Source organism: Herpailurus yagouaroundi, unplaced genomic scaffold (assembly GCF_014898765.1).
Source record: "Herpailurus yagouaroundi ecotype Mexico unplaced genomic scaffold, PumYag 191, whole genome shotgun sequence".
Classification (NCBI taxonomy): Eukaryota; Metazoa; Chordata; class Mammalia; order Carnivora; family Felidae; genus Herpailurus; species Herpailurus yagouaroundi.
The window spans coordinates 11147964-11171748 of record NW_024412422.1 but is presented as its reverse complement, the minus strand read 5'-3'; the positions used below and the strand labels follow the sequence as shown (position 1 = coordinate 11171748).

Here is a 23785-nt window from a genome sequence, read left to right as displayed (position 1 = left end):
TGCAACTGACTGAGCCACCCAGGTGCTCCACTACCATTGAAAATTTTAAGTGGCATTAGGAGATGGCCACATTTACAGTTTTGAAAGAGCACTCTTACAGTTTTGAAAGAGCACTCTTACTCTGTTTGAAGGGTGAAGAATGAAGAGGGGGTTTGAGAAGAGGCAGGGGAACCTATTAAGCTGTTGCAATGATCTGTGGGCAAGTTCATCGGTGGGTAGTAAGTGGAGAGAGGTAGACAGCGGCTTTCAGGAGGAAGAGTTGACAGCACAGAGCATCTAGTTTCGCCCCAGGTGGGGGACTGGGAGAAGTCAGGGGTGAATCCCAGTTTTCTAGCTTGAGCAGGTAGCTGAATGGTGGAGCCCTTTACTGAGCTAAGGAACTGAGAAAAAGGAGGAGTCAGGGAGGGTTCAGTTCTGGTTGTGGTTTGAAGTGTTTGCTGGAGATCAGTGGAGATGCCAAGTTGGCACACCTGAGCTCTAAGATGGTGGACTGGACTGGGGGCAACGAAGGCGAGCTGTGCCCTGTGTCTTCTCCTGCAGTCTTGGCCTCAACATGTACATAAGATGGCTCTTCCAGTTGTCACAACTCCAGCAGCCTCGGAGGGCAGCCTTCCTGAAGCACATCCAGGGCAAGCACCAGGGAGCCAGGCACTGGACACATTCTGGAGGCGGCCCCTACAGAGCGGTGATTTTTGATATGGGTGGAGTTCTCATTCCTTCTCCAGGGAGAGTGGCTGCAGGTGAGCTCTTTATTCTGTTTCACTTTTGGAGACTAGGCTGGGGGTGGAGGGGAATGAAGTGAGGTAAGGGGAGACAGAGGAAGATTTGGGCAGGGGGAGATACTCTGGCTCTTAAATCAAATTCCAAGCACCACTTTGTGGCTGAGTATTTTGAGTAAATTATTCAACTTCTCTGAGTCTTTATTTTCATTTTGTTATCAAGTTAAGGCTAATAGGGGTGCCAGGGTGGTTCAGTAGATTGAGTGTCTGACTCTTGGTTTCAGCTCAGGTCATGATCTCATGGTTCGTGACATTGAGCCTGGCATTGGGCTCTGTCTCTCAAAATAAATGAATAAAATTTAAATTAAGGCTAATTATGGTACTTACCTCTTTGGGATTTGGGGAGAGTTGAATGAAATGATTACAGAAGACACTTGGCGTAGCACAGTGAGTGCTTAGTGCTTATCTCAACTTCAATTCCCAATTCATGATGAGCTGCCATTGTTATTGTTATTATTGGTATTGGTAGAATTTAACTACCTTTCTCTGAGAACTGTGCTGCTTGCCTGAGAAACCTGCTTTATGTCCTTCAAGATCAAACCTCTAGTCTCTGATCCTTTATCAGCCCCTTCTGGTTTACTTTTTTCCTTACTCAGTTCAACTGACTTGCATTGGATTAATTTTTTTTTTACATGTATTTATTTTTGAGAGACAGAGAGACAGAGCGCAAGCTGGGGAGGGGCAGAGAGAGAGAAGGAGACACAGAATCAGAAGCAGGCTTTAGGCTCCGAGCTGTCAGCAGCACAGAGCCCGACACGGGGCTGGAACCCACGAACCGTGAGATCATGACCTAAGCCGAAGTCGGACGCTTAACTGACTGAGCCACCCAGGCGCCCCGCATTGGATTAATTTTGGCCTCAAGTGTTAGGAAACCTAACAGAACAGTGACCGAAACAAGATCAAAGTTTCTTTCTTTGGCACATGAAAGCTCAGGTGTGTGGTAGGGGGTAGTATGTTGCTCGGTGATATCAGGCACTCAGGTTGTGTCTATTGTATTGCTCTGCTGCAAATACTCTTCATTTTCAGTTTCACCTCCTGATCTATCTTGGCTGCATTACCTCCTGCCATCACATTCTCATTCCAGCCAGCAGGAATAAAAAAGGGCCAAAGAGCTGACCTCTATGGTAGCTGGTTGGGCGATTCTCCATGCTAAACCAACCCAAGTACAGGTTTTATATGTCCCTGGGTAAAAAAAAAAATTACTATTGACGTTAAACATGAAACAGTTATTTAACCAGAAAAAATGAGTTTGGGAATAGCGGAGAATTGCAATTTGGGACAAGCTAGCTTTGGTCAAAACCATAGGCTAGTCCAACAAACAAAGGAGAGGAACATTTTATGGAGAAGGAGGAGGAAGTTGGGAGGGCTTGTTTTGAACAAAAGTCCATTGGAGAAAGGCAGGAGTTCATGGTGATGATGGTTTCTCATTAGCCGAGCTGGTGGGGTAGTCAGTTCAGCATACATCTTTTTTCCGGTTGGGGCCAGTAATTCACCATCCTTTCCTGTTGGAGATTCTTCTGTTGGTGTCTGTCATTGACGGAGTTGGAAGGGCGTGCGAGCTCCCCCTTCTGGCGTCCTGACTTCATTTTAGTGAGGTTTTCCTTTTCACGTTACCCAGCTAAGCAAACTGACTTGGTGAGCAATTTTTTAGCTCCTGCTGCAGCTGGTCCCTCAGCCTCCCTATTCCTCTGCTCATATTCCTCTGGCATTTGCCACAGGGCTGTTCCAACCTCCCAGCAGTCTCCTACTCCCCCCACCCAAGCCTTCATACTTGGAAGACAGCTGAATCTCTTCTTTTACAGAAAACAAAGATCACTGGACAGGAGTCTTCTCAGCTTTCTCCAGAATATCTTCAGAACCTATTCGCTTTACTCTCTCTGCTTCGGCCCAGGTTCAGGACCCTACCGTCTCCTACCTGCACCATCACATGAACCTCCTAACTCTTCTCTCTGCCTCTGGCCCTCTGGGTTTTGTACCACCTTCCATGCAGCCCCCAGAGTTACATTTCTGAGATGCAGATCCCATCCCTTCCCTCCCTTGCTTCAAATTCTCGAGTGCCTGTGCTTTGTCCCTTAGATTAAGCCCAGAAGCTTTCGCTTGGTATCCAAGGCCTCTTGCAAATTAGCCCTCGTGTCCATGTACCATAGCATTTCCCACATTTCAGCCTCTGTGGACTGCTTAATGTTCTTTAAATTTGCCGAACACCTTTACACTCCTGTGTCTTTGCAAGTTCTCTCCCCTCTGCTGGCAGCCACCCTTCCCTGCCTCCTCTGCCTGTTCAAATCCTACTTGTACTTTTGATGGTGACCTAAACAGTATATTACTTGGCACAGTGCCTGGAGTATTTTGCACACTCAATAAATCTTGTGGTGGTTATTAATATTGATTTTAAGACTTCTTGGGGCACCTGGGTGACTCAGTTGGTTAAGTGTCCAACTTTGGTTTGGGTCATGATCTCATAGTTTGTGGTTTCAAGCCCTGCATTGGGCTCTGCACTAACAGTGCAGAGCCTACTTGGGATTTTCTCTGTCTCCCTCTCTCTGCCCGTACCCTGTGCATGCTCATGTGCGCGCTCTCTCTCTCCCCCTCTCTTAAAAATAAATAAACTTAAAAAACAAACAAACAAACAACTACAAAAAAACGACTTCTTTTCTGTGAAAGCCTCTCTGACCTCCTCCCTGGGTAGAGTGTCCCTGTCTAGCATGTTCCCAGGTCAGTTCATCCTTTATCAAGGTATGTTTTAGGTAGCAAGCTTTTTGTATAAAGGGTTAAGTAGGCTTTGCAAGCCACACAATCTGTCACAATTGCTCATTTCTCCTGTTGGAGCAAGAAAACAGTGATAGACAGTAGTACATGAATACAAAAGCAGATAGGAGACAGATTTGGTTCCCAGGCCGTATTTTGCATATCCTTGGTCTAGTTTATACACCTGTATGGTATTCCATTCTATGGATATATCAAAGTTGATGTAACAAGCGATTTACTAACATGTGTTTAAATTCCTGGCTCTTTTCATCATAAGCAATTCTGCACAAACAGCCTTGTTCATAATCTTTGCTGACTTTTATAAATATATATGTGGGAGAAATTCCTAGAAGAGGAATTACTACATCAAACGTATATTTAAAATTTTGCTCTCCATAGAGGTTGTTCTTCTTTCCACTCCCATCAACAGTCTACAAGAGTGCCAGTTTCCTTACATGCTTGCCAATTCTGAGACCATAAAAAATGTTACACATTTTAGTTCTCAAATTAAATAAGTAGGATTATTTGGATTGAGCTTTAAGTCTTGCTATTCTCAAAGAACATGTATCAAATTAGTAACATTGATTATTTCTAAGGGAGATTGCTTGTCATTTAACTTTATTTTTTATACTTTTCTATATTGTCAAATATTTTCAATGCACAGGCCCTACTTTATCAAAACAAAATAAATGTGTAAAGTATATTATGTCTTAGAAATACTTACGATTGGTACATATATATTTGCCCCATAGCAGCTATATTTTAGAAAGAAAACACACAACCTGGTACAAGAAAAAGCAGCCTCTGTCCAAAGACTCCCCGTACACACAAATGCTGATCCATCCACTGCGTGAACTTCTTATGGATAGAAATCGTCTTTAGGGGCGCCTGGGTGGCTCAGTTGGTTGAGCATCCAACTCTTGATTTTGGCTCAGGTCATGATCTTACTGTTCATGAGTTCGAGCCCTGTGTCGGGCTCTGTGCTGACAGTGTGGAGCCTGCCTGGGATTCTCTCTCTGTCTCTGCCCCTTGCTCGCACTCTCCTTCCACCCCTCAAGAATAAAAATAAACATTAAAAAAAAAAAAAGGAAAATTTCTTCTTTATTCCGCAAAGACCGCATCCCCCAAGTGAATGTTTCAGCGTAGCAGTTCTGGTGCCACAGAGGATGACTCCAGTTTACAAAATGAAGGGCCTGTTTTGGTGTGCTGTCCGAACATGGCTTATTACGCTTGTGTTTTCTTACTACGTGCCAGGAGTGTATGAGCGACCTGAGGTACATGAGGCAGCTGATGAGAGCAGGGAAGAAAATGCATAATGCAGTGTCCAGAGTCATGTCAAGTAGAGGGTAAGGACCTGATGCTTAATAGCAGTGTCCCCTCCATATCACTGTTGCCTTGGGGCCTAAGGCTGAGATTTTGCATTTCCTCAGTTTCTCCTAATTCCCGTGAGAATCCCCCCCTGGGACCACAGCAGTGTCGCAGGGACTGGTGGTAATTCCCCTGAGCTTTCCAAACCCCAGCCATCTCTGAATGTGTTTCACTTATTGCAAATTTTAATTCCTATAGAATGGGAGCTACAAAATGACATCCCTCCTGGAACTATACTGCAGGCCTTTATCTCAGGTGGTGAAAAGGGGCCCTGGATGAAATTTATGAGGGGAGAGATAACAACAGAGGATTTCTTACAGCAATTTGGGAGACTTTGCTCTGAAATCGTGAGTGATAAACATACTTGAATTTACATATTCTTTCTGCCTAGAGTTTGGGTGCAATACTCAGCTATTAAGTTGGTTAAACTGCAAATAAGTGAAAACCTAATAATCCATTTGAATTAAAAAAACTTTTTAAATTTATTCATTTGGGAGAGAGAGAAAGAGAACAAGCAAGGGAGGGGCACAAAAGGAGGGGGCCTGAGGATCCAAAGCAGGCTGTGTGCTGACAGCAGAGAGCTCGATGTGGAGCTTGAATTTACAAGCCATGAGATCATGACCTGAGTTGGGACGCTTAACCGACTGAGCCACCCAGGTGCCCCGCCATTTTTAAGTTTTTAATGCATTTCTTCCATCCCCAGGTACTGAACTTTAACTACATATATCTAAAAGTATGTGCCTCCCCCACTCATGCTCTGTGTCTCTTTTTCAAAAACAAACATTAAAAAAAGTCTTTAAATGAATGTACATAATGCCGCTCAACTGCACACTTAAAGTGGTCGAAATAGTACATTGTATGTGATGTATGTTTTTTTAAAGATTTTATTATTTTTTTGTGTTTGAGAGAGAGAGAGAGACAGAGCATGAGCAGGGGAGGGGCAGAGAGAGAGGGAGACACAGAATCCGAAGCAGGCTCCAGGCCCTGAGCTGTCAGCACACAGCCTGACACAGGGTTTGAACTCCTGCACCCCGAGATCATGACCTAAGCCAATGTTGGATGCTTAATTGACTGAGTCACCCAACTGCCCCTATGTTACGTATATTTTACCACAATTTCAAATAGGTATATAAAACTTTGTGCTAAGTGAAAGAAAGAAGTCAGTCAAAAAGACCACAGATTGTATGATTCCATTGATATGAAATGTCTAGGACAGGGAAATCAATAGAAATAGAAACTTAGATTAGTGATTTTCTAGGACTGAGAGTATTGGGAATGGGGGGTAGAATGGAACATGACTGCCAATATATATGGAGTTTCTTTTCAAGGTGATGAAAATGTTCTAAAATTGATTGTGGTGATGGTTACACAACTGTGAATATATTAAAAATTTTGAATTGTACAGTTTATGGGTGAATTGTGTGGTATGTGAATTGTATCTCAAGAAAGCTGTTCCATAGTGTGTATGTGTGTGTTTGTATAAAAGAGCAGACCTGCCTTTGCAAATGTTTGAAATATGGTAACAGTTTCCAAAACCCACGTAGATTGAATTTAAAAATGAAAAATGGGTCAGAAGCTGAAGTTCACAATACGAAATCATTACATGTCTTCTGGATCATTAAGAATTAAATTATAGGGGCGTCTGGGTGGCTCAGTCAGTTAAGTGTTTCACTCTATTTCAGCTCAGGTCATGATCTCACAGTTCATGAGTTCGAGCCCTGCATTGAGCTCTGTGCTGACAGTGCAGAGCCTACTTGGGATTCTCTCTCTGCGTGTGTGTGTTCTCTGTTTCAAAATAAATAAATTAAAAAAAAATTTTTTTTTCAACATTTATTTATTTTTGGGACAGAGAGAGACAGAGCATGAACGGGGGAGGGGCAGAGAGAGAGGGAGACACAGAATCGGAAACAGGCTCCAGGCTCTGAGCCATCAGCCCAGAGCCTGACGCGGGGCTCGAACTCACGGACCGTGAGATCGTGACCTGGCTGAAGTCGGACGCTTAACCGACTGCGCCACCCAGGCGCCCCTGAAATAAATAAATTTTTAAAAAAGAATGAAATGATACCTGCTTAATATACTTTTAGCTTAAGTTGTCCTTGGATATTCTGATGCTCTTTAAAATTGCCAATCCATGGGGTGCCTGGGTGGCTCAGTCAGTTAAGCATGTAACTCTGGATCTCAGCTCAGGTTATGATCTCACAGTTTGTGGGTTTGAGCCCCACACTGGTCTCTGTGCTGACAGTTCAGAGCCTGGGAGCCTACTTCAAATTCTGTGTGTGTGTCTCTCTCTGCCCCCCACCCCCACCCCACTTGTGCACGCGCCCTCTCTCTCTCTCTCTCTCTCAAAAACAAATACGTAAACATTTAAAAATAAATAAGTAAAATTGCCAATCCATGACTGAAATAAAGAATTCATTTAACTGGACTATTGATATAAATAGCTCCATTCCCTCACCACTGTCACCTGAAGTTACTTTTTACAACCTTGTATGTGAAGTTCTGCACCGGGGCTGAGGGACAATTCCTTTAGGTAGCAAATCAAACGAGGTAGCAGTAGGAAGACAGGAAGCCGTGTTTTTCTCTGTTGGTCATAAGCTGTTCCTCCTACTCTTAATTATTGCTGCCTCTCCTTTCCCCTCCCCCATTTTTAGTCAAAGACCTCCGTACCTGTGGGCTCCTTTTTCACCCTGCTGACCAGTGAGCAAGTGGCGAAGCAGTTCCCAGTGATGACTGAGGCCATAACTCAAATTCGGGCAAAAGGCCTTCGGACTGCAGTCTTGAGCAATAATTTTTATCTTCCCAACGGGAAAAGCTTTTTGCCCCTGGACCGGAAACAGTTTGATGTGGTAAGCTTGAAGTAATCCAAAACTATCGAAACAGAGTCTCTGTCCTTGCTTTAGGATGCATCATTAAACACTGCCTCGTAGCAGGTCTTGAGTGAATGGGTTTCCTTAGTCAGTCTAACTTGACTAAATTAGACTTAGACCTAACAGGATGAAAAGAGGACTTCTAAAACATCTCTGAGCTCTCAGCAAGGTCCAGCATTTATGGTCTTTGATAACTGGTTGAAACCTCAGCTTTAGAGACTCTTTCATGTTCTGGGTGTGAACCTTATTCGTCACATAACTCACAAACTTCCGTCAGCCCTCACATCTAAAGGGACCTTTGACCTTATCTCTTCAAAGACCAACCATGTTGGGGTGTCTAGGTGGCTCAGTCAGTAGAGTGTACAACTCTTGATCCCAGGATCGTGAGTTTGAGTCCCAGATTGGGTGTAGAGATAACTTAAGTAAATATTTATTAAAAAGAAAAAAAAAAAAGACCAGTGATGTTGCCTTTTATTTCTGTGGCATTAATCCTGAGACCAGTGCTATCCAATAAAACTTACTGCAGTAATGGAAATGTCCAATATGGTTGTTTCTAGTCACATATGGCTATTAAGCCCTTGAAATGTGGCTGGTGTCACTAACAACTGAATTTTATTTCATTTTTATTAGTTTAAATGTAAATAATCACATATGGCTGGTGGTTACTATATTGAATCGCCCAATGCTAGACCATCAAACTGCCCTGAGAACATACTGAGTGAAAGATGGTCTTCTGTGCCAGGAGGTTACTCCTATAAACGATTCCCCATTTCCCCAAGAGAGAAATAGATTATCATCCTGGGACAGATACGAATTATTCATAGCTGACTTGCTTAAACTTCAGTTAGAAAGTAGATTCTTACTGAGCAGTTACTGCACGCTGGCCACTGACTACACGTGAAGGGATACTGTGGCAAATGTGACAGACACGGTCCTTGCCCCACAGAGTACGCACCTGCTACATTTCAGGTGCTCACTCACCACGTGTGGCTAGTGGCTACTATACTGGACAGCATATACAGCGTTTCCATCATTCTGAAAAGTTCTATTGGATAGTGCTATTTTAGAACATAAAATCTAGTAAAATTGACAGGTGGAAATTCAGAGGGCAAATGTTGGAAATGAACCTCTCAGCCTAGTGCTGTTTTCACCTCCCACGTCCTCCTTCCTTCCTATAGAAAGCCTGTCAGAGATAGAGTCCTGTCCCCTCTGTACACCTTGTCTAGCTCCCCGCCTGCTTTGATTGTTGTTTTCCCCGTGGGACACAAACAGCGCTCTTCCAAGCCCCCTCCCCTCCGAGTGCTCCGGGACTTCAGCCAGATTCAATCCTGTCTCTGCAGCTTGCTAGCCAGGTGATCACGGGCGGTGGCTTTGCTTCCTTGAACCTCAGTTTCTTCCTCTTTAATTCGGGAATAGCAATTTCTTTGTTGTAGGGTCGCTGCGTGCATCCCACAGAATTATGCATGCAAAGCTCTCTGCATGGTCCTGGCACATGGTCAGTATTCAGTACGTTTTGGTTATTTTCAGAGTGCAGTGCAGCTATAGGAATGATATCTTCATCTAGACAAATTAAATTGTCCAGGCTCACGTTCAGCCCTTCAAATGAAGCTACAATTTAAAAGACCTATGAGTTTCTTTAAAAAAAAAAAAAATGGACTTGTTTATTCAGACTTCACAGGCATTTTGGCATGTGCTTTCCAGGAGTTTTCTGATGGGTTTTCGTATTTTAGGTCTGCAGAAGACCTGGAGTTTTAAAAACATTTCATCAAGGGCAAGGGTTTAGATTTTTGTTCTCTAAAGCACACACGCGCACACATACATAGATGTTTTGATAGAATAAAGATAGTGTAAGCAATCTGTGATCTCTGTCAACATTAGAGGCTGAACTCTTAAACCAGTATTATAGGAATCTGTCTCGGCTTCAAAATGTTTTTCCATCTAATTTTTTTCAATAAAAATATTTTTACATTTTTTTATTGTAAAAACCCACATAACATAAAAGTTACCATCGTAACCATGTTTAAAGTGTTCAGTTCAGTAGCGTTAAGTATATTCACATTGTTAAGAACTACATCTCCAGGACTTTTTCAACTTGCAAAATAGAACAGAAAGAGAAGGCCAGGGATCTTATCAAACTTAAATCTGGAGAATTTTTTTACTTCCCCAATACAGTGACCCTCAACATAGTCCCTCAGGAGAGATGCCTGCTTGTGAGAACTTGGCTCACTGGGCTCACCACCCCCTCTGTCTGTCTCAGCCAGCACAGCTGTGTTGTTCTCCCGCAGTGTGGACACTGGTCTGTGTCTGAAACACCCAGTTTCTCTGGTACCCACTACTGATGTTTTCTTTACACGGAGCTTTGTCTTTTTTAGTTCATTTGGCTCCTTAAGAGACAGGGAAGATTAAATAGAGTGGTCCAATTTATTTAGGATATTTATTTTCCTGAAAGGGCAGTTCTCACCCAACCCTGAATAATGCAAATGTAGAGTAGAGGGAGGGGTTTGTCCTTGGTTTTGGAGAGCCTGAGTCCTTCCTGGAGTGAGCATGGATTGAGTTCTATTCTCAGGGCAGACCAGAGGGTGTCAGTTATAAGCTTCTGTGGCTGTTTTAGGCCCACTTTATAGGAGATTAAGCCCTGGGGACAGTGTAAGAAGACCTGCAGGTTGATGGATCAGAGGTTGCCTGGCACTGGGTCCGGTTTTGCAGGGTTTCATCTGGACCCTCTGAAGCATACCCACCCCCCACCCTCCGCCCCCCACTGCATTTCCAGACCAGATACACAGTGGAAGTGAGGTTGTGAGGACACAGGAAGCTCTTTGCGTGAAAGGAACAGTACTTTGCCATGAACAGTCTCTTTGGGGTCTGTTCTCCCATGGGATTTATATAAGTTGAGGATGGCTGTTTTGCTTTTTAATTTCTGAAATACAGACATTAAGGTCATGTGCCTTTTGTAGTTAGTAAACAGTGCTGCCTTCTTTTTAAAAAAAAAAAAAATTTTTTTAATGTTTATTTTTGAGAGAGGGAGAGAGAGAGCACGAGCTGGGGATGGGCAGAGAGGGAGACAGAGGATCCAAAGTAGGATCTGCACCGACAGCAGAGAGCCCGATGTGGGGCTCAAACCCACGAACCAACCATGAGATCATGACTTGAGCCGAAGTCGGGCACTCAACTGACTGAGCCACCCAGGTGCCCCTCCCTTCTTTCTGAAAAAATGGCGAAGTAGAAATCTACAGCTCTTCTGTGTAGCCACAATATTTAACATTAGCAAAATGCTAACATCATTTTGGAACCACTCAACTTTCATTTAATGTTCTCAATAACCGCTAAGATAGGTAAGATAGCTATTAGCATCCCCACTTTGCCGATGATGACATTGAGGCCCATTGTGGCTTCGCTGTGTGTGCAAGGTCGCTGTTTCTGAACCAGAACTTTGGTTTCCTGAGCTTGCCCCCAGCTAGTAACCCAGTATTACCATATCTCCAACTTTAAAAAGCAACATCATTTTATATCATAACACTCTGAAGTTACTTATTATAACAAATCTCAACGGTCTTCCTATTATTCTTTTAAAAAATATGCCAGTATGCATGTGGGAGCACCACCTTTTAGGGACACTCATCTCTCATCCCCGTCCCTCGCTCAGGTCGTGGAGTCCTGCCTAGAAGGTGTCTGTAAGCCAGACCCCAGGATATACAAGCTGTGCTTGGAGCGGCTTGGCCTGCTGCCTTCTGAGTCCATCTTTCTTGATGATCTTGGACCGAATCTAAAAGCAGCTGCCAGCCTTGGCATTCACACCATAAAGGTAATGATCACTATTTTTTGAACCCCTGCTGTGCTCTAGGCACTAGCATAAGCATTTCTAAGCTTGTCCTGTTAACAATCATAGTTGTGTTTAGTGGTTTTCCACCATGTTGCTATGGTCTTTTTTATTAATTTTAGGATATTTACATGACGAGCCACTCTATTTTTTTTTTTCAACGTTTATTTATTTTTTTGGGGGGGACAGAGAGAGACAGAGCATGAACAGGGGAGGGGCAGAGAGAGAGGGAGACACAGAATCGGAAACAGGCTCCAGGCTCCGAGCCATCAGCCCAGAACCCGACGCGGGGCTCGAACTCACGGACCGCGAGATCGCGACCTGGCTGAAGTCGGACGCTCAACCGACTGCGCCACCCAGGCGCCCCGAGCCACTCTATTTTTGAAAGGAAGTAAGACAGACACTAAGAAGGCAGTTTGAGAAAAGAATTGTGCAAGGAGGTGAATGGCAGGCTTAAGACATTTGGGACGGCAGCTAGGCTGTCCCTGTGACACCGTTCTGGGTAGGGAGCCGGCAGCTACCAGCCACACGGACCACCCAGGTCATGGCTGTGAAGCACAAGAAGCCACCTGAGAGGACGTCTCTGTCCAGCTTCCTGTGTTTGGGTTTCCATTATGAAGCTGATGGGCCACAGGGACAGGGTTGATGCTGCAGCACAGTATCATGCCCTCCTGGCATGAAGGAGCATCATGGACTCTTAACTGGCACTCTTCCCAGCCAATAAGAAAGTTTAGTGTGGTTAAGAATTAAATGAGAAGAGCAAAGTCTTTATACAGCTTCCTCATTAGCTGAATATCTTGGCCTCCAAAGTCCTTGCTCAGAAACGTGACTTCTTGGATATTTTCCTCTAAAAAACTGCCCTTTTAGGGGCGCCTGGGTGGTGCAGTCGGTTAAGTGTCCGACTTCAGCCAGGTCACGATCTTGCGGTCCGTGAGTTCGAGCCCCCGCATCGGGCTCTGGGCTGATGGCTCAGAGCCTGGAGCCTGCTTCCCATCCTGTGTCTCCCTCTCTCTCTGCCCCTTCCCTGTTCATGCTCTGTCTCTCTCTGTCCCAAAAATAAATAAAAAACGTTGAAAAAAAAATAAAAAAAAAAAAAAATAAATAAATAAAAAACTGCCCTTTTAGAGAACAGACAGGAGGCCAGGTCAGGGTTGACTGGTGGTACATGTTCAGTCTTCTCTTTGAAACCAGGTTGATGACCCAGAAACTGCAGTAAAGGAATTAGAAACCCGTTTGGGTTTTACGTTGAGAATGGTTGTTCCAAACACTTGCCCCATGAGAAAGACAATGGACATTCCACGAGGTTCCTTGGAGAAGTACCTTAAAGACTTACTGGGGACCCAAAGCACAGGTATTTAAATTTCTGCTTTTTGCCAACTCTTTCAAGGCTAGTTCTTCAGTCTGGTTCTTACTTTCAAACCCTAGTGGAATATGCTGGAGACAGAGGCTGTGTGGTGAGGAAAACAGCCATGGAGCTCAGTGGATCTGAGTGCAGCTTTCAGTTTTGCTTGGGGAAAAGCATGAACCCCAAAAGTACACTCACCCTCTCTTCCACCCGAGAGCGTGGTGTGGCAGGGATCGCCTGGGATCTGGAGACTGTGTACGTGCCCAGGGGTGTTTGAGTGTGTCTAAATGTTTTGAGATGACAGCCTGTTTTGTGGAGGTGATTTAAGAAGCTGCATAAATTTACAGTGTGACAAGTTGTCTCCATCTCTTCAAAGGCCCCTCTTTGATTCTTCATATTCCTCTCTCAGAAAAATAGGTGCCTCGGGGGCCTTGGAAGACATTTCCACCTGGTGATAAGGTTTTGCCTCACCCATTTAATCCTTGAAGACTTTTTGCGTGGAGCTCCACTTATGTTTTCCAGAGATTGGATTGTTCTTAGGGCCTCTGCAAAGCTGAGGGGTCCCTTCTGAGCAGGCCAGCTCCAGCTAACTCAGGCAAATGCCAGTTTCTTCTTGCTCTTCTGACCATGTGAAACGAATCTGTGTCCAGAGTTCAGTCTTGTTATGAAGCTGAAGGTTAATTAGGATGTTCCTGAGCGGGAGCCACGGATTTGAGCCCCTTGGGGTGGGAGAGAGCATCTCAGGGAAGCACTCAGCTCAAGCTACAGGCCTCCGCGGAAGCTCCTCCCAGCCGTCACGCCAGTCTCAGGAGTGGTTTGGCCGAGTGTGGACCTAGGGATGCACAAGGGCGCTTTTCATCCTCAGGCTTAAAGCATTCCATTTTAGCATGGTGGGTTGCCATGACCGTGCTTGTGGTTGATAAACAGAACTGAAAAGCTTTTCTTCGTGGAGCGGGAGTTGGCAAGAAAGACAAAACTGGACACCTGCACAAAGTGAAGATGATTGTGGTGTAAATGGAGTGGCCTTTGCCACACTGTAGTGGATCTGGGCTGGCACAGTAGGCCTGGGGCTCCATCACTTCTGGTGCCCAAGTCGGAGGTGCATCCCTAATCAGAATGTCCTGCATCCCAAATGAGGTACTTGTTAGAGAGCAGGAATGCCCAGCTCTATCCTTCTGAACTACTGTCATTATCTTTGTTTTCAAACTTGCAGGCCCATTGGAACTCCTTCAGTTTGATCATGGGCAGTCAAATCCAACCTACTACATCAGGCTAGCTAACCACCAGCTGGTTCTGCGGAAGAAGCCCCCGGGGACACTCCTTCCATCCTCCCATGCAGTGGAGAGGGAGTTTAGGTAACTTCTCAGAGCTGGGGTGTGGTCCCCTCCATCCTCCGCAGCTCAGCCCTGAGCTGACAAGTCAGCTCTCCATCAGACTGCCTTGAGACATTTAATGTATGTATGCATGTATGAATTTCCAAAATTATCTCAAATAAGAACATGTAACCTACTTTTATTCAGAAGTTTGTTTTCTCTTTTCTGTACCTGAACCTGTAGGAAACTAGACCTTTTTGGAACCTCTGGTGGAAAAAGCATTATTGGAATACTCATTAGTCTCACCTTTTAGTCTTAAAGACTAAGACCTTTAGTCTTATAAACAGTGTATCAGTGGGGCTGAGGCCAAAACAAGCATGGCATTGAGTTGGTAGTTGTTGAAATTGGCTACATGGGGGTTTGTTTTATGAATCTCTACTCATAGATGTCTGAAATTTTCCATAATAAAATACGTAAAATAATAATGGGTTGCATTACAGCCCATCCCAAATAAAATAGTTTCTTTTGAAAGTAGGAAAATTTAAACATAGCAGGTTGAAAAAAATCCTAGCTCCAAATTCTTTGAAACTGAGATGAAAATTCTGGATGGTCTCCAGAGTGGGGGTTACTTTCCTGGAAGCCTTTCTCTTCCTCTGCTTCCTTCTTCCTTCCAGCCCATTATGTTCTGTAGAAGGAATGTTGCAGAGTAGTAAGGAAAATGTGACTTTGGCTCTTGGTCCCTTCTTGTTCTCACTGTTTACTGTTTCTTCTTTGGACTTTTTAGTTCCTAGAATCTGACTTCTCCAAGTATTGCAGGCAATGGTGACTGAGAATTATGAAGCTTTAGGGGTCTTCAGAGGAGAAAACCTGTAGCTATTTCTGAACATTTATATATGTACCCACATAGTAGCAGGTTTGTATTTAGAGGAAAGAAACCCTAAAAGTGTGAAACCCCCACTCTATTCTCATGCATCCTGCTTGTGAACTCTGACCATTCCCAGGGGTACTGAGGAGTTCTGGAGGGCTGTGGTGACATTCCAAAAATCCAGGAATGCAGAGAATTTCCATTTTAGTAAAGGAATAAAATGGGCATTTGAAGATGAAATGTAATATAGTATCTGCTTATAAAATGCTAAATGTTGGGGGGGGGGGCGCCTGGGTGGCTCAGTTGGTTAAGTGTCCCACTTCGGCTCAGGTCATGATCTTGTGGTTCACGAGTTCGAGCCCTGCATCGGGCTCTGTGCTGACAGGTCGGAGCGTGGAGCCTGCTTCAGATTCTGTGTCTCCCTCTCTTTCTGACCCTCCCCCCGTTCATGCTCTCTCTCTGTCTCAAAAATAAATAAATGTTAAAAAAAAAATGCTAAATGTAGGGGCACCTGGGTGACTTAGTTAAGCATCTGACTTTGGCTCAGGTCATGATCTCATGGTTTGTGAGTTCTAACCCTGTGTTGGGCTCTGTGCTGACAGCTCAGGGCCTGGAGCCTGCTTCAGATTCTGTGTGTGTGTGTGTGTGTGTGTGTGTGTGTGTGTGTCTTTCTTTCTCTGCCCCTCCCCTGCTCACACTCTTTCTCTCAAAAATAAATAAACATTAAAATGCCAAAGGTAAATCTGAACAACTTTGGGAATTTTGGAAAACAGCATGATACAATTTATTAAAAACTTCATTGTAGTCACACTTTGAGATCTAACAATTCCAGTTAGAGGAATGTCTCTTTAAAAAATAATTCTAGGGGCGCCTGGGTGGCGCAGTCGGTTAAGCGTCTGACTTCAGCCAGGTCACGATCTCGCGGTCCGTGAGTTCGAGCCCCGCGTCGGGCTCTGGGCTGATGGCTCGGAGCCTGGAGCCTGTTTCCGATGCTGTGTCTCCCTCTCTCTCTGCCCCTCCCCCGTTCATGCTCTGTTTCTCTCTGTCCCAAAAATAAATAAAAAACGTTGAAAAAAAAATTAAAAATAAAAAATAATTCTAAATAGGGAAAACAGCTTTATGCAGTAATTTGGTCACCACAATGTTGTTTTAATAAAAAATTGCAAACACCCAAAAGGTACAATAATCAGGAGATGATTAAACCTTGGTCTATCTACTTGTTGCCATAACAACAATAATAGTAATAGCTGACATTTACTGAGCATTTAGTATGTGCCAGGCACTGCAATAAATGTTTTGGATGTATTGTTAACCCAAAGCATTCTCACAACTCATGATATGTTACTATTATGATCCCCATTTTATAGGTGAGAGAAGCGAGGATTAAAGAGGTTAAGCGGTATCTCCAGGGACACACAACTAGCTGTGAGTGACGGAGTTGGGCATCATACCTGGGAGGCAGTAGGATTTCACAGCCCAGCTTTAATGATTGTGCTATTAGTGTAGCCAATAATATGCCTGACACAAAAATGCCATGATAAAATTTTAACGTGATAAAAACAGATAGAAACCACATATAGTTCTATCCTGTTTTTTTGTTTTGTTTTTTAAAGATTTTATTTTTAAGTAATCTTTACACCCAACCTGGGGCTCAAACTCACAACCCCAAGATCAAGAGTCACACACTGTACCAACTGAGCCAGCCAGGCACCGCCTATTTTTTTTTTTTTAAAGACTTGTGCACTGAAACAAAAACATTAGAAAAGAACACAACATTATTTACCATGGTCATGTTGGACTAGCATGTTTCTGTTCCTCAACTGTAAGCAACAGAAACCCACCTAGACTGACTTAAGTCTTCATTTTTAAAAAAGGAAGAGGAGTAAAATTTATTGACGTCACAATTTAAATCTTTCAGGCATAACCAGATCCAAGGGCCCATATAACGTCACCAGGACTCACTCATTTTCTCTCTCTCTCTTCATCTCTCCACTCTTCTTTCCTCTGTAACCTCAGTGAATGTTCCAGCATACCTCCTGAGATTTGACTCATTGGCCCAATGTGTTGTCTGGGGTCAGGAGGATGCACTATTCAGATTGGCCAAATCTGGGTCTTGTGCCCATCCTTGGGACCAGGGTTTGCATCAGTCCCACCCAGACCATGTGGACTGACGGTGGGGGAGAGCTGTTTCCTAAAGGAAAGCCCAGGTATGTTATCAGAACTTGAAGCAAGGAAAGGACACCAGGCAGGCAAAAAGCAGGAGCCAGTTACTGGTGATAAGACTGAGTAATTATTGGGGCGCCTGGGTGGCTCAGTCGGTTGAGCGACCGACTTCGGCTCAGGTCATGATCTCGCAGTTTGTGAGTTCAAGCCCCGCATCAGGCTCTGTGCTGACAGCTCAGAGCCTGGAGCCTACTTCAAATTCTATGTCTCCCCCTCTCTCTACCCCTCCCCTGCTCATGCTCTGTGTCTCTCTGTCTCTCAATAATAAATAAACATTAAAAAAAATTTTTTTAATGAAAAAAAAAGACTGAGTAATTATTTTTCTATTTAAAACATGAAAAAAATTCTTCCTTAAGTGATTCATAAAATTTACCAGTAAACCCATCAGGGACTGGAGTTTTTAGGAAAAGGTTTTTTGATTATGGATTCAATTTATAAATATTGGGTTATTTGGATATTTTATTTCATCCTGTTTTAGTTTTGGTAAGTCATAATTTGCAAGGAATTTGTCCATTTGTCTAATCTATCAAATTTATTGTTCATGATATTCTTTTATTGTAGTGATTTTCCCTCTTTTTCATGATATTGAGTGATAATTTGTTCTTTCTCTCATTAGTCTATTTAGGGATTTATCAACTGTTTTCAAAGAAGAGTGTTTCACTTTATTAAATCTTTCTGTTTTCTGTCTCATTTATTTCTGTTCTATCTTTATTCCTTTCCATCTACTTACTCTGGGCTTATTTTTTCCTTTATAGTGTAACTGATTTAAAGTCTTTTTACAAGTATTTAAAGTTATACGTTACTTTCTAAGCACTTCTGTATCTCACAAATTTTGACATGTTGTATTTTTTTTTTAACTTTTTTGTTTTTGTTTTTGTTTTTTTTTATTTATTTTTGGGACAGAGAGAGACAGAGCATGAACAGGGGAGGGGCAGAGAGAGAGGGAGACACAGAATCGGAAACAGGCTCCAGGCTCCGAGCCATCAGCCCAGAGCCTGACGCGGGGCTCGAACTCACGGACCGTGAGATCGTGACCTGGCTGAAGTCGGACGCTTAACTGACTGCGCCACTCAGGCGCCCCACACATGTTGTATTTTTTATTGTTATTACAGTTTAAAATATTTTCTAATTTCCCTCGTAATATCTTGTTTGACCCATGGCTTATATGAAAGTGTGTTCTTTAATTTGCAAATATTTGAGCTTTTTAAAAAAATGTTTTATTTATTTAAGTAATCTATACCTCACATGGGGCTCAAACTCACAACCCTGAGATCAAGAGCTGCATGATCTTTCGATCAAGCCGGCCAGGCACCCCTCAAATATTTGAGCTTTTTCTACGTGTCATAAATTAATGATTTTTAGTTTAATACCATTGAGATCTTAGAAATACTGTTTAAGATTTCCGTTACTTAATCGTATGAACCAGCATATGATTTATCTTGGTGAACGTACTGTGTGTACTTCAAAAGAATGTGTATCCTGCCCTTGTTGAGTATTGGGGGAATGGCCATCAGGTCAAGTCGTTGGTAGTATCACTTGGAACTTTGTCTTACTGTTTTTTGTTCTACTGCCATCAGTTACTGATAAAGGGGTACTATAGTCTCAACTATGATTGTGGATTTGTCCGTTTCTCTCTGTAATTCTGATTGTTTTTCTTTCATTTTGAAGTCCTGTTATGAGGCATGTACACATTTATGATTGCAATATCTTCCTGATGGATTAATTCTTGTATCATCTGGAAATGTCCCTCTGCTTCTGGTAGTACTCTTTGTCTTAAAGTGTCCTTTCTCTGATATTAATGTGGCTATTTCTTAAAAAAAATTTTTTTTAACATTTATTCGTTTTTGAGAGACAAAGAGAGAGAGAATGTGAGTGGAGGAGGGTCAGAGAGACACAGAATCAGAAGTAGGCTCCAGGCTCTGAGCTGTTAGCACAGAGCCCGACTCAGGGCTCAAACTCACAGACCATGAGATCATGACCTGAGCTGAAGTTGGCCGCCTAACCGACTGGGCCACCCAGGTGTTCCTTTCCCTATGTTTTTATATATAAAGAATGTCTCCTGTAGACAGCATGTAGCTAGGTCTTGCTTTTCTGTGCAATACAACAATCTCTGTCTCAACTGAAATGTTTAGTCTAATCAATATAATGTAACTATTGATATATTTGACTTAAGTCCATAATTTTGCTATTTGATTTTTGTTTGTTCCATCTGTTGTTTGTTCTTCTTGCATACTTCGGGGTCAATTGGATATTTTTTAGAATTCTGTTTTAATTCCTGTGTACACTAATTTTAATTCAGAAAAATAATTTCAAGAAAATCTCATCAATTCAGCCAGCATTTTCATTCATTTTTCTTTATTCTGGCAGGATAATGAAAGCCCTTGGAAATGCTGGGGTGCCTGTCCCCAGAGTTCTTGACCTCTGTGAAGACTCAGGGTGATGATGAGATTTATTTATTTATTTTTAAATGTTTATTTATTTATTTGGCGGGGAGGGGCAGAGAATGAGGGAGAGAGAGAATTCCAAGCAGGCTCTGCACTCACCAGGGCTCAATCTCACAAACCGTGAGATCATGACCTAAGCCAAAATCAAGAGCCAGATGCTTTAACCCACTGAGCCATCCAGGTGCTTCCAGATTGATTGATTGATTCACTGATTTGTTTTAATGTTTATTTATTTTTGAGAGAGAGAGGGAGAGAGAGCAAGTGGGGCAGAGGCAGAGAGAGAGAGAGGGAGGCAAAGAATCCGAAGCAGGGTCCAGGCTCTGGGCTGTCAGCATAGAGCCCGATGCGGGGCTCAAACTCACAAACTGTGAGATCATGATCTGAGCTGAAGTCAGACGCTTAACCGACTGAGCCACGCAGACGCCACTGGATTTATTTATTTATTTATTTTAAAACCTTTCTTAACGTTTATTTTATTTTTGAGACAGAGAGAGACAGAGCATGAACGGGGGAGGGGCAGAGAGAGAGGGAGACACAGAATCGGAAGCAGGCTCCAGGCTCTGAGCCATCAGCCCAGAGCCCGACGCGGGGCTCGAACTCACAGACCGCGAGATCGTGACCTGAGCTGAAGTCGAAGTCGGACGCTTAACCGACTGAGCCACCCAGGCGCCCCTGGATTTATTTTTTATTACATATTCAAACTACAGAAGAGAAAAGCCCATCTAGTCGCTCAGATCCCAGTTTGTTAGAATGAAGACAAATAAAATGTGGATGGGAGAGAAGAAAGACCTTAGAGCATTCCCACCCCCCGAGCGGGGGGGCGCCCCCACCCCGAGAGCTCACAGATCTGTAAGTTATCCTGAAAGATGAAGAAATATTTGCTTTTGTGAGAATTGGATCCACCTAGCTTCATGTTTGTTTTTGTTAATCTTATTGTGGTCCTTCTAAGTTGTTTTTAAACTGCTTTGCAATAACCTTTTTGAATTTTTTTTTGTCCCACCTATTTAATTATGAACATTTTGAAACATAGAAAAGTTGAAAGAAAAAGTAGCATAAAGAGTTCTTATCTAGATTAAAATGTTGCTAACATTTTGCCATATTTGCCTTCTGTATGAATATATGTATGTTTACATATGTGTATAGGTGTATGATATAAATAATTTTATATAATTGTAATTACACACTCTAATAATTTTATAATTTTATACATTTTATAAATATATTTCCTTTTTCTATATATATTTTTAGCTGAATCTTTTGAAGTAAGTTGTATATCCCTCCTAGAAATAAAGACATTTTCTTTCATAATCAAAGCATTATTACACTTAAGATAATTAATAATTTAATAATAAATTTAAGTTCTAGCCCATAGTCAAATCAGGATAAACAGTTTTAATGGTAGAATTTTCAAAACAAGTTTTTAGAACAGTCATCTGATTTCTAGTAATGTCTAGCCTCCTCTCAATATGCTTTCCTACATTATCACTCTTAAACTCCATTCCATAGCTTCCCCAAGTGGACCTAATGGAAGAGAGGTATGCGGGCAAGGAAGTATAGACAGGGCTGTGTTTGTGGACTGGTTTGGGGATGGGGTGCTTCTAACCTGTGTTCGTGTACGAAGGAGAAAGGAAACATCCAGTACCCTGGGCCTGAACTCCTTCCTCAGTTCTTGGAATGAACACACAGGACCGTTAGAGCAATACCATGACTAACAGCCTGCCATGTTATGAGCTGGGCCACTGAAACATCCTGTCTGTGTCCCTCCCAGGGTCATCGGTACTCCTTTCTATCTGATGGAGTACTGCCCAGGCCTCATTTACAGAGACCCCTCTCTGCCAGGCTTGGAGCCCACCCAGAGGCGGGCCATTTACACTGCCATGAACAGAGTCTTGTGCAAAATTCACAGCGTGGACCTCAATGCTACGGGCCTAGAAGACTACGCGAAACACGGTGAGCACAAGGCCATTTGTCTTTCATGCTGATAGTTTCCTCATGGTGCCCCTGGTTTTAGGATTTGCGTGATGTCAGGTTGTTCACGCACCTGCCATTTGTCTTTCATGCTGATAGTTTCCTCATGGTGCCCCTGGTTTTAGGATTTGCGTGATGTCAGGTTGTTCACGCACCTAGTGTTTGCTAAATGTGATGTGGGCTTCATAGCCTCCTGCTGGGAAATCCAGTTACATTTTAATGGAGGTGTCACTTACCTAGAATACGACTTTCTATCCTTGGGTACATCCCTTCATGGACTACAGAATCTCTCTTCCCTGCAACTTTATCTTGCTAGACCATTTTCATTTTAATCTTTCTTTTTTCTGATACCAGCCAGGAGTATTTAAGATACTTTTTTCTGTTTTTTACTCTTTCCCCTAAATATTCTTTTCAACAGGGATAGACTTTTAAAATGCCATTATGCCAAGGTATTTTGTTTGCAGAGTTTGTTTCTGCTTGTTTTTTTTTTTTTTTTTTTTAATGTTTATTTTTGAGAGAGAGAAAGAGAGCAAGCACGAGGGAGGGGCAGAGAGAGAGGGGGACAGAGGATCCGGAGCGGGTTCCTCACTGACAGCAGAGAGTGGGGCTTGAACTCAAGAACTGTGAGATCATGACCTGAGCTGAGGTCTGATGCTTAACCCACTGAGCCACCAAAGTGCCCTCTGCTTGTTTTTTAATGTCTGAGTGTACCAGTTGCTCTTCATCCTCATTGTTATTGTCTGTTTTTGCTTTGCTTTCCCTTTTTTTTTGTTTTTTTTGTTTTTGAAGTCAGGTGTATTGAAGTGTAGCATTTTATGAATTTGACAGGCACACACAATTTTAAAACCACTGTCACAAATGTCTCCGTTCTTTTGCATGCATAAACTTTAGCACAAGCCAAAGAATTTCACTCTTTCTGACTTGGAAAGTACAAGAGTATTATTTGACTCTTGACCAGTATGTATTCTTGGCTGTAGTCAAAAAGAATCTCTCAGCGAAGCTGTATTTTCTTCTTTCTCTGCTTTTAGCCTAAATGTGCCTCTTTTCTGTAGGACCACATCAAAGGCTATAGTATGTGTCCAGTGTATATCAACTTCCTACCGTTTCTGCCAAAGTACCTAAAGTTCCACCTCTCCACGGGCACATGATCTGAGTCCCTACTCAGATCACTCTGAGACACTTAGCTACAACAGAGCAGACCTGCTGACCTCCTAGCCCATACTGAGGGAGTTCTCCATCCCTTCCAAGTACAGCGGGCTCCGTATCATCCCCTGTGGGTTCCCCTCCACCTTGGTAGTCTCATTTGGAAATAAAAATGTGTTGTTTATCTGAAATTCAAATTTAAGTGGGTATTTTTTTTTTAATGTTTATTTATTTATTTTGAGAGAGCACACACCTGCATGAGTGGGGGAGCGGCAGAGGGAGTGAGAGAGAGAGAGAGATTGAGAATCTCAAGCAGGCTCCATGCTGTCGGTGCAGAGTCCCCGAAAGTGGGGCTCAATCCCATGAGAGCCATGAGATCATGACCTGAGCTGAAATCAAGAGTTGGCCGCTTAACCAACTGAGCCACCCAGGCACCCTGGATATCCTGTATTTTATCTGTCAGCCCTACTCACCAGTAAAAGGGCAAGTGGGCAAAGAACAACCCTTGTTGCCCATATTGATCCATTGTTTCAAGATGGAAAGAGCATTGGAGAAGTTGGATTCTAATTTATCAGCGACCTCGGGCAAGTCACATTACCTCCTCATAGTTTTCTCAATAGTAAAGGTTTGGTGTGTAAAAAAAAAAAAAAAAAAAAAAAGGCCTGTGCTGCCTCCCTCACAGGGCTGATCTGAAAAGCAAATGAGGTGGCAGCTGTCTCGGTGCTTTGAATGAAGATAAAGCCTTAGGCAAATGAAGTAGTGGGCAGTGTAACATCCTGTCCTAGAGCGAGAACAGCTTATGGAAGAGCCTCTCCCATGTGCTGTCTGAATGGATCCTGTGCCTTTTATTTTTATTTTATTTTATTTTATTTTATTTTATTTTATTTTATTTTATTTTATTTTATTTT

The 23785-nt window shown here is 42.9% G+C and overlaps 1 protein-coding gene across 2 annotated transcripts in view; it reads left to right on the top strand.

Moving 5' to 3' along the window:
- ACAD10 (acyl-CoA dehydrogenase family member 10) overlaps positions 1 to 23785 on the top strand; it is a 43357-nt gene that overhangs the window by 4375 nt on the left and 15197 nt on the right. The window contains exons 2-9 of one of the 2 annotated variants that reach the window (XM_040443863.1): positions 541 to 740; positions 5091 to 5239; positions 7544 to 7738; positions 11403 to 11561; positions 12768 to 12927; positions 14135 to 14276; positions 19690 to 19758; positions 21535 to 21716. In XM_040443863.1, coding sequence (XP_040299797.1) covers positions 554 to 740; positions 5091 to 5239; positions 7544 to 7738; positions 11403 to 11561; positions 12768 to 12927; positions 14135 to 14276; positions 19690 to 19758; positions 21535 to 21716 — 1243 coding nt within the window. In that variant the 5' untranslated portion in view covers positions 541 to 553. The remainder of the gene's footprint in view (positions 1 to 540; positions 741 to 5090; positions 5240 to 7543; positions 7739 to 11402; positions 11562 to 12767; positions 12928 to 14134; positions 14277 to 19689; positions 19759 to 21534; positions 21717 to 23785) is intronic. The other variant, XM_040443864.1, reaches the window with a different exon arrangement.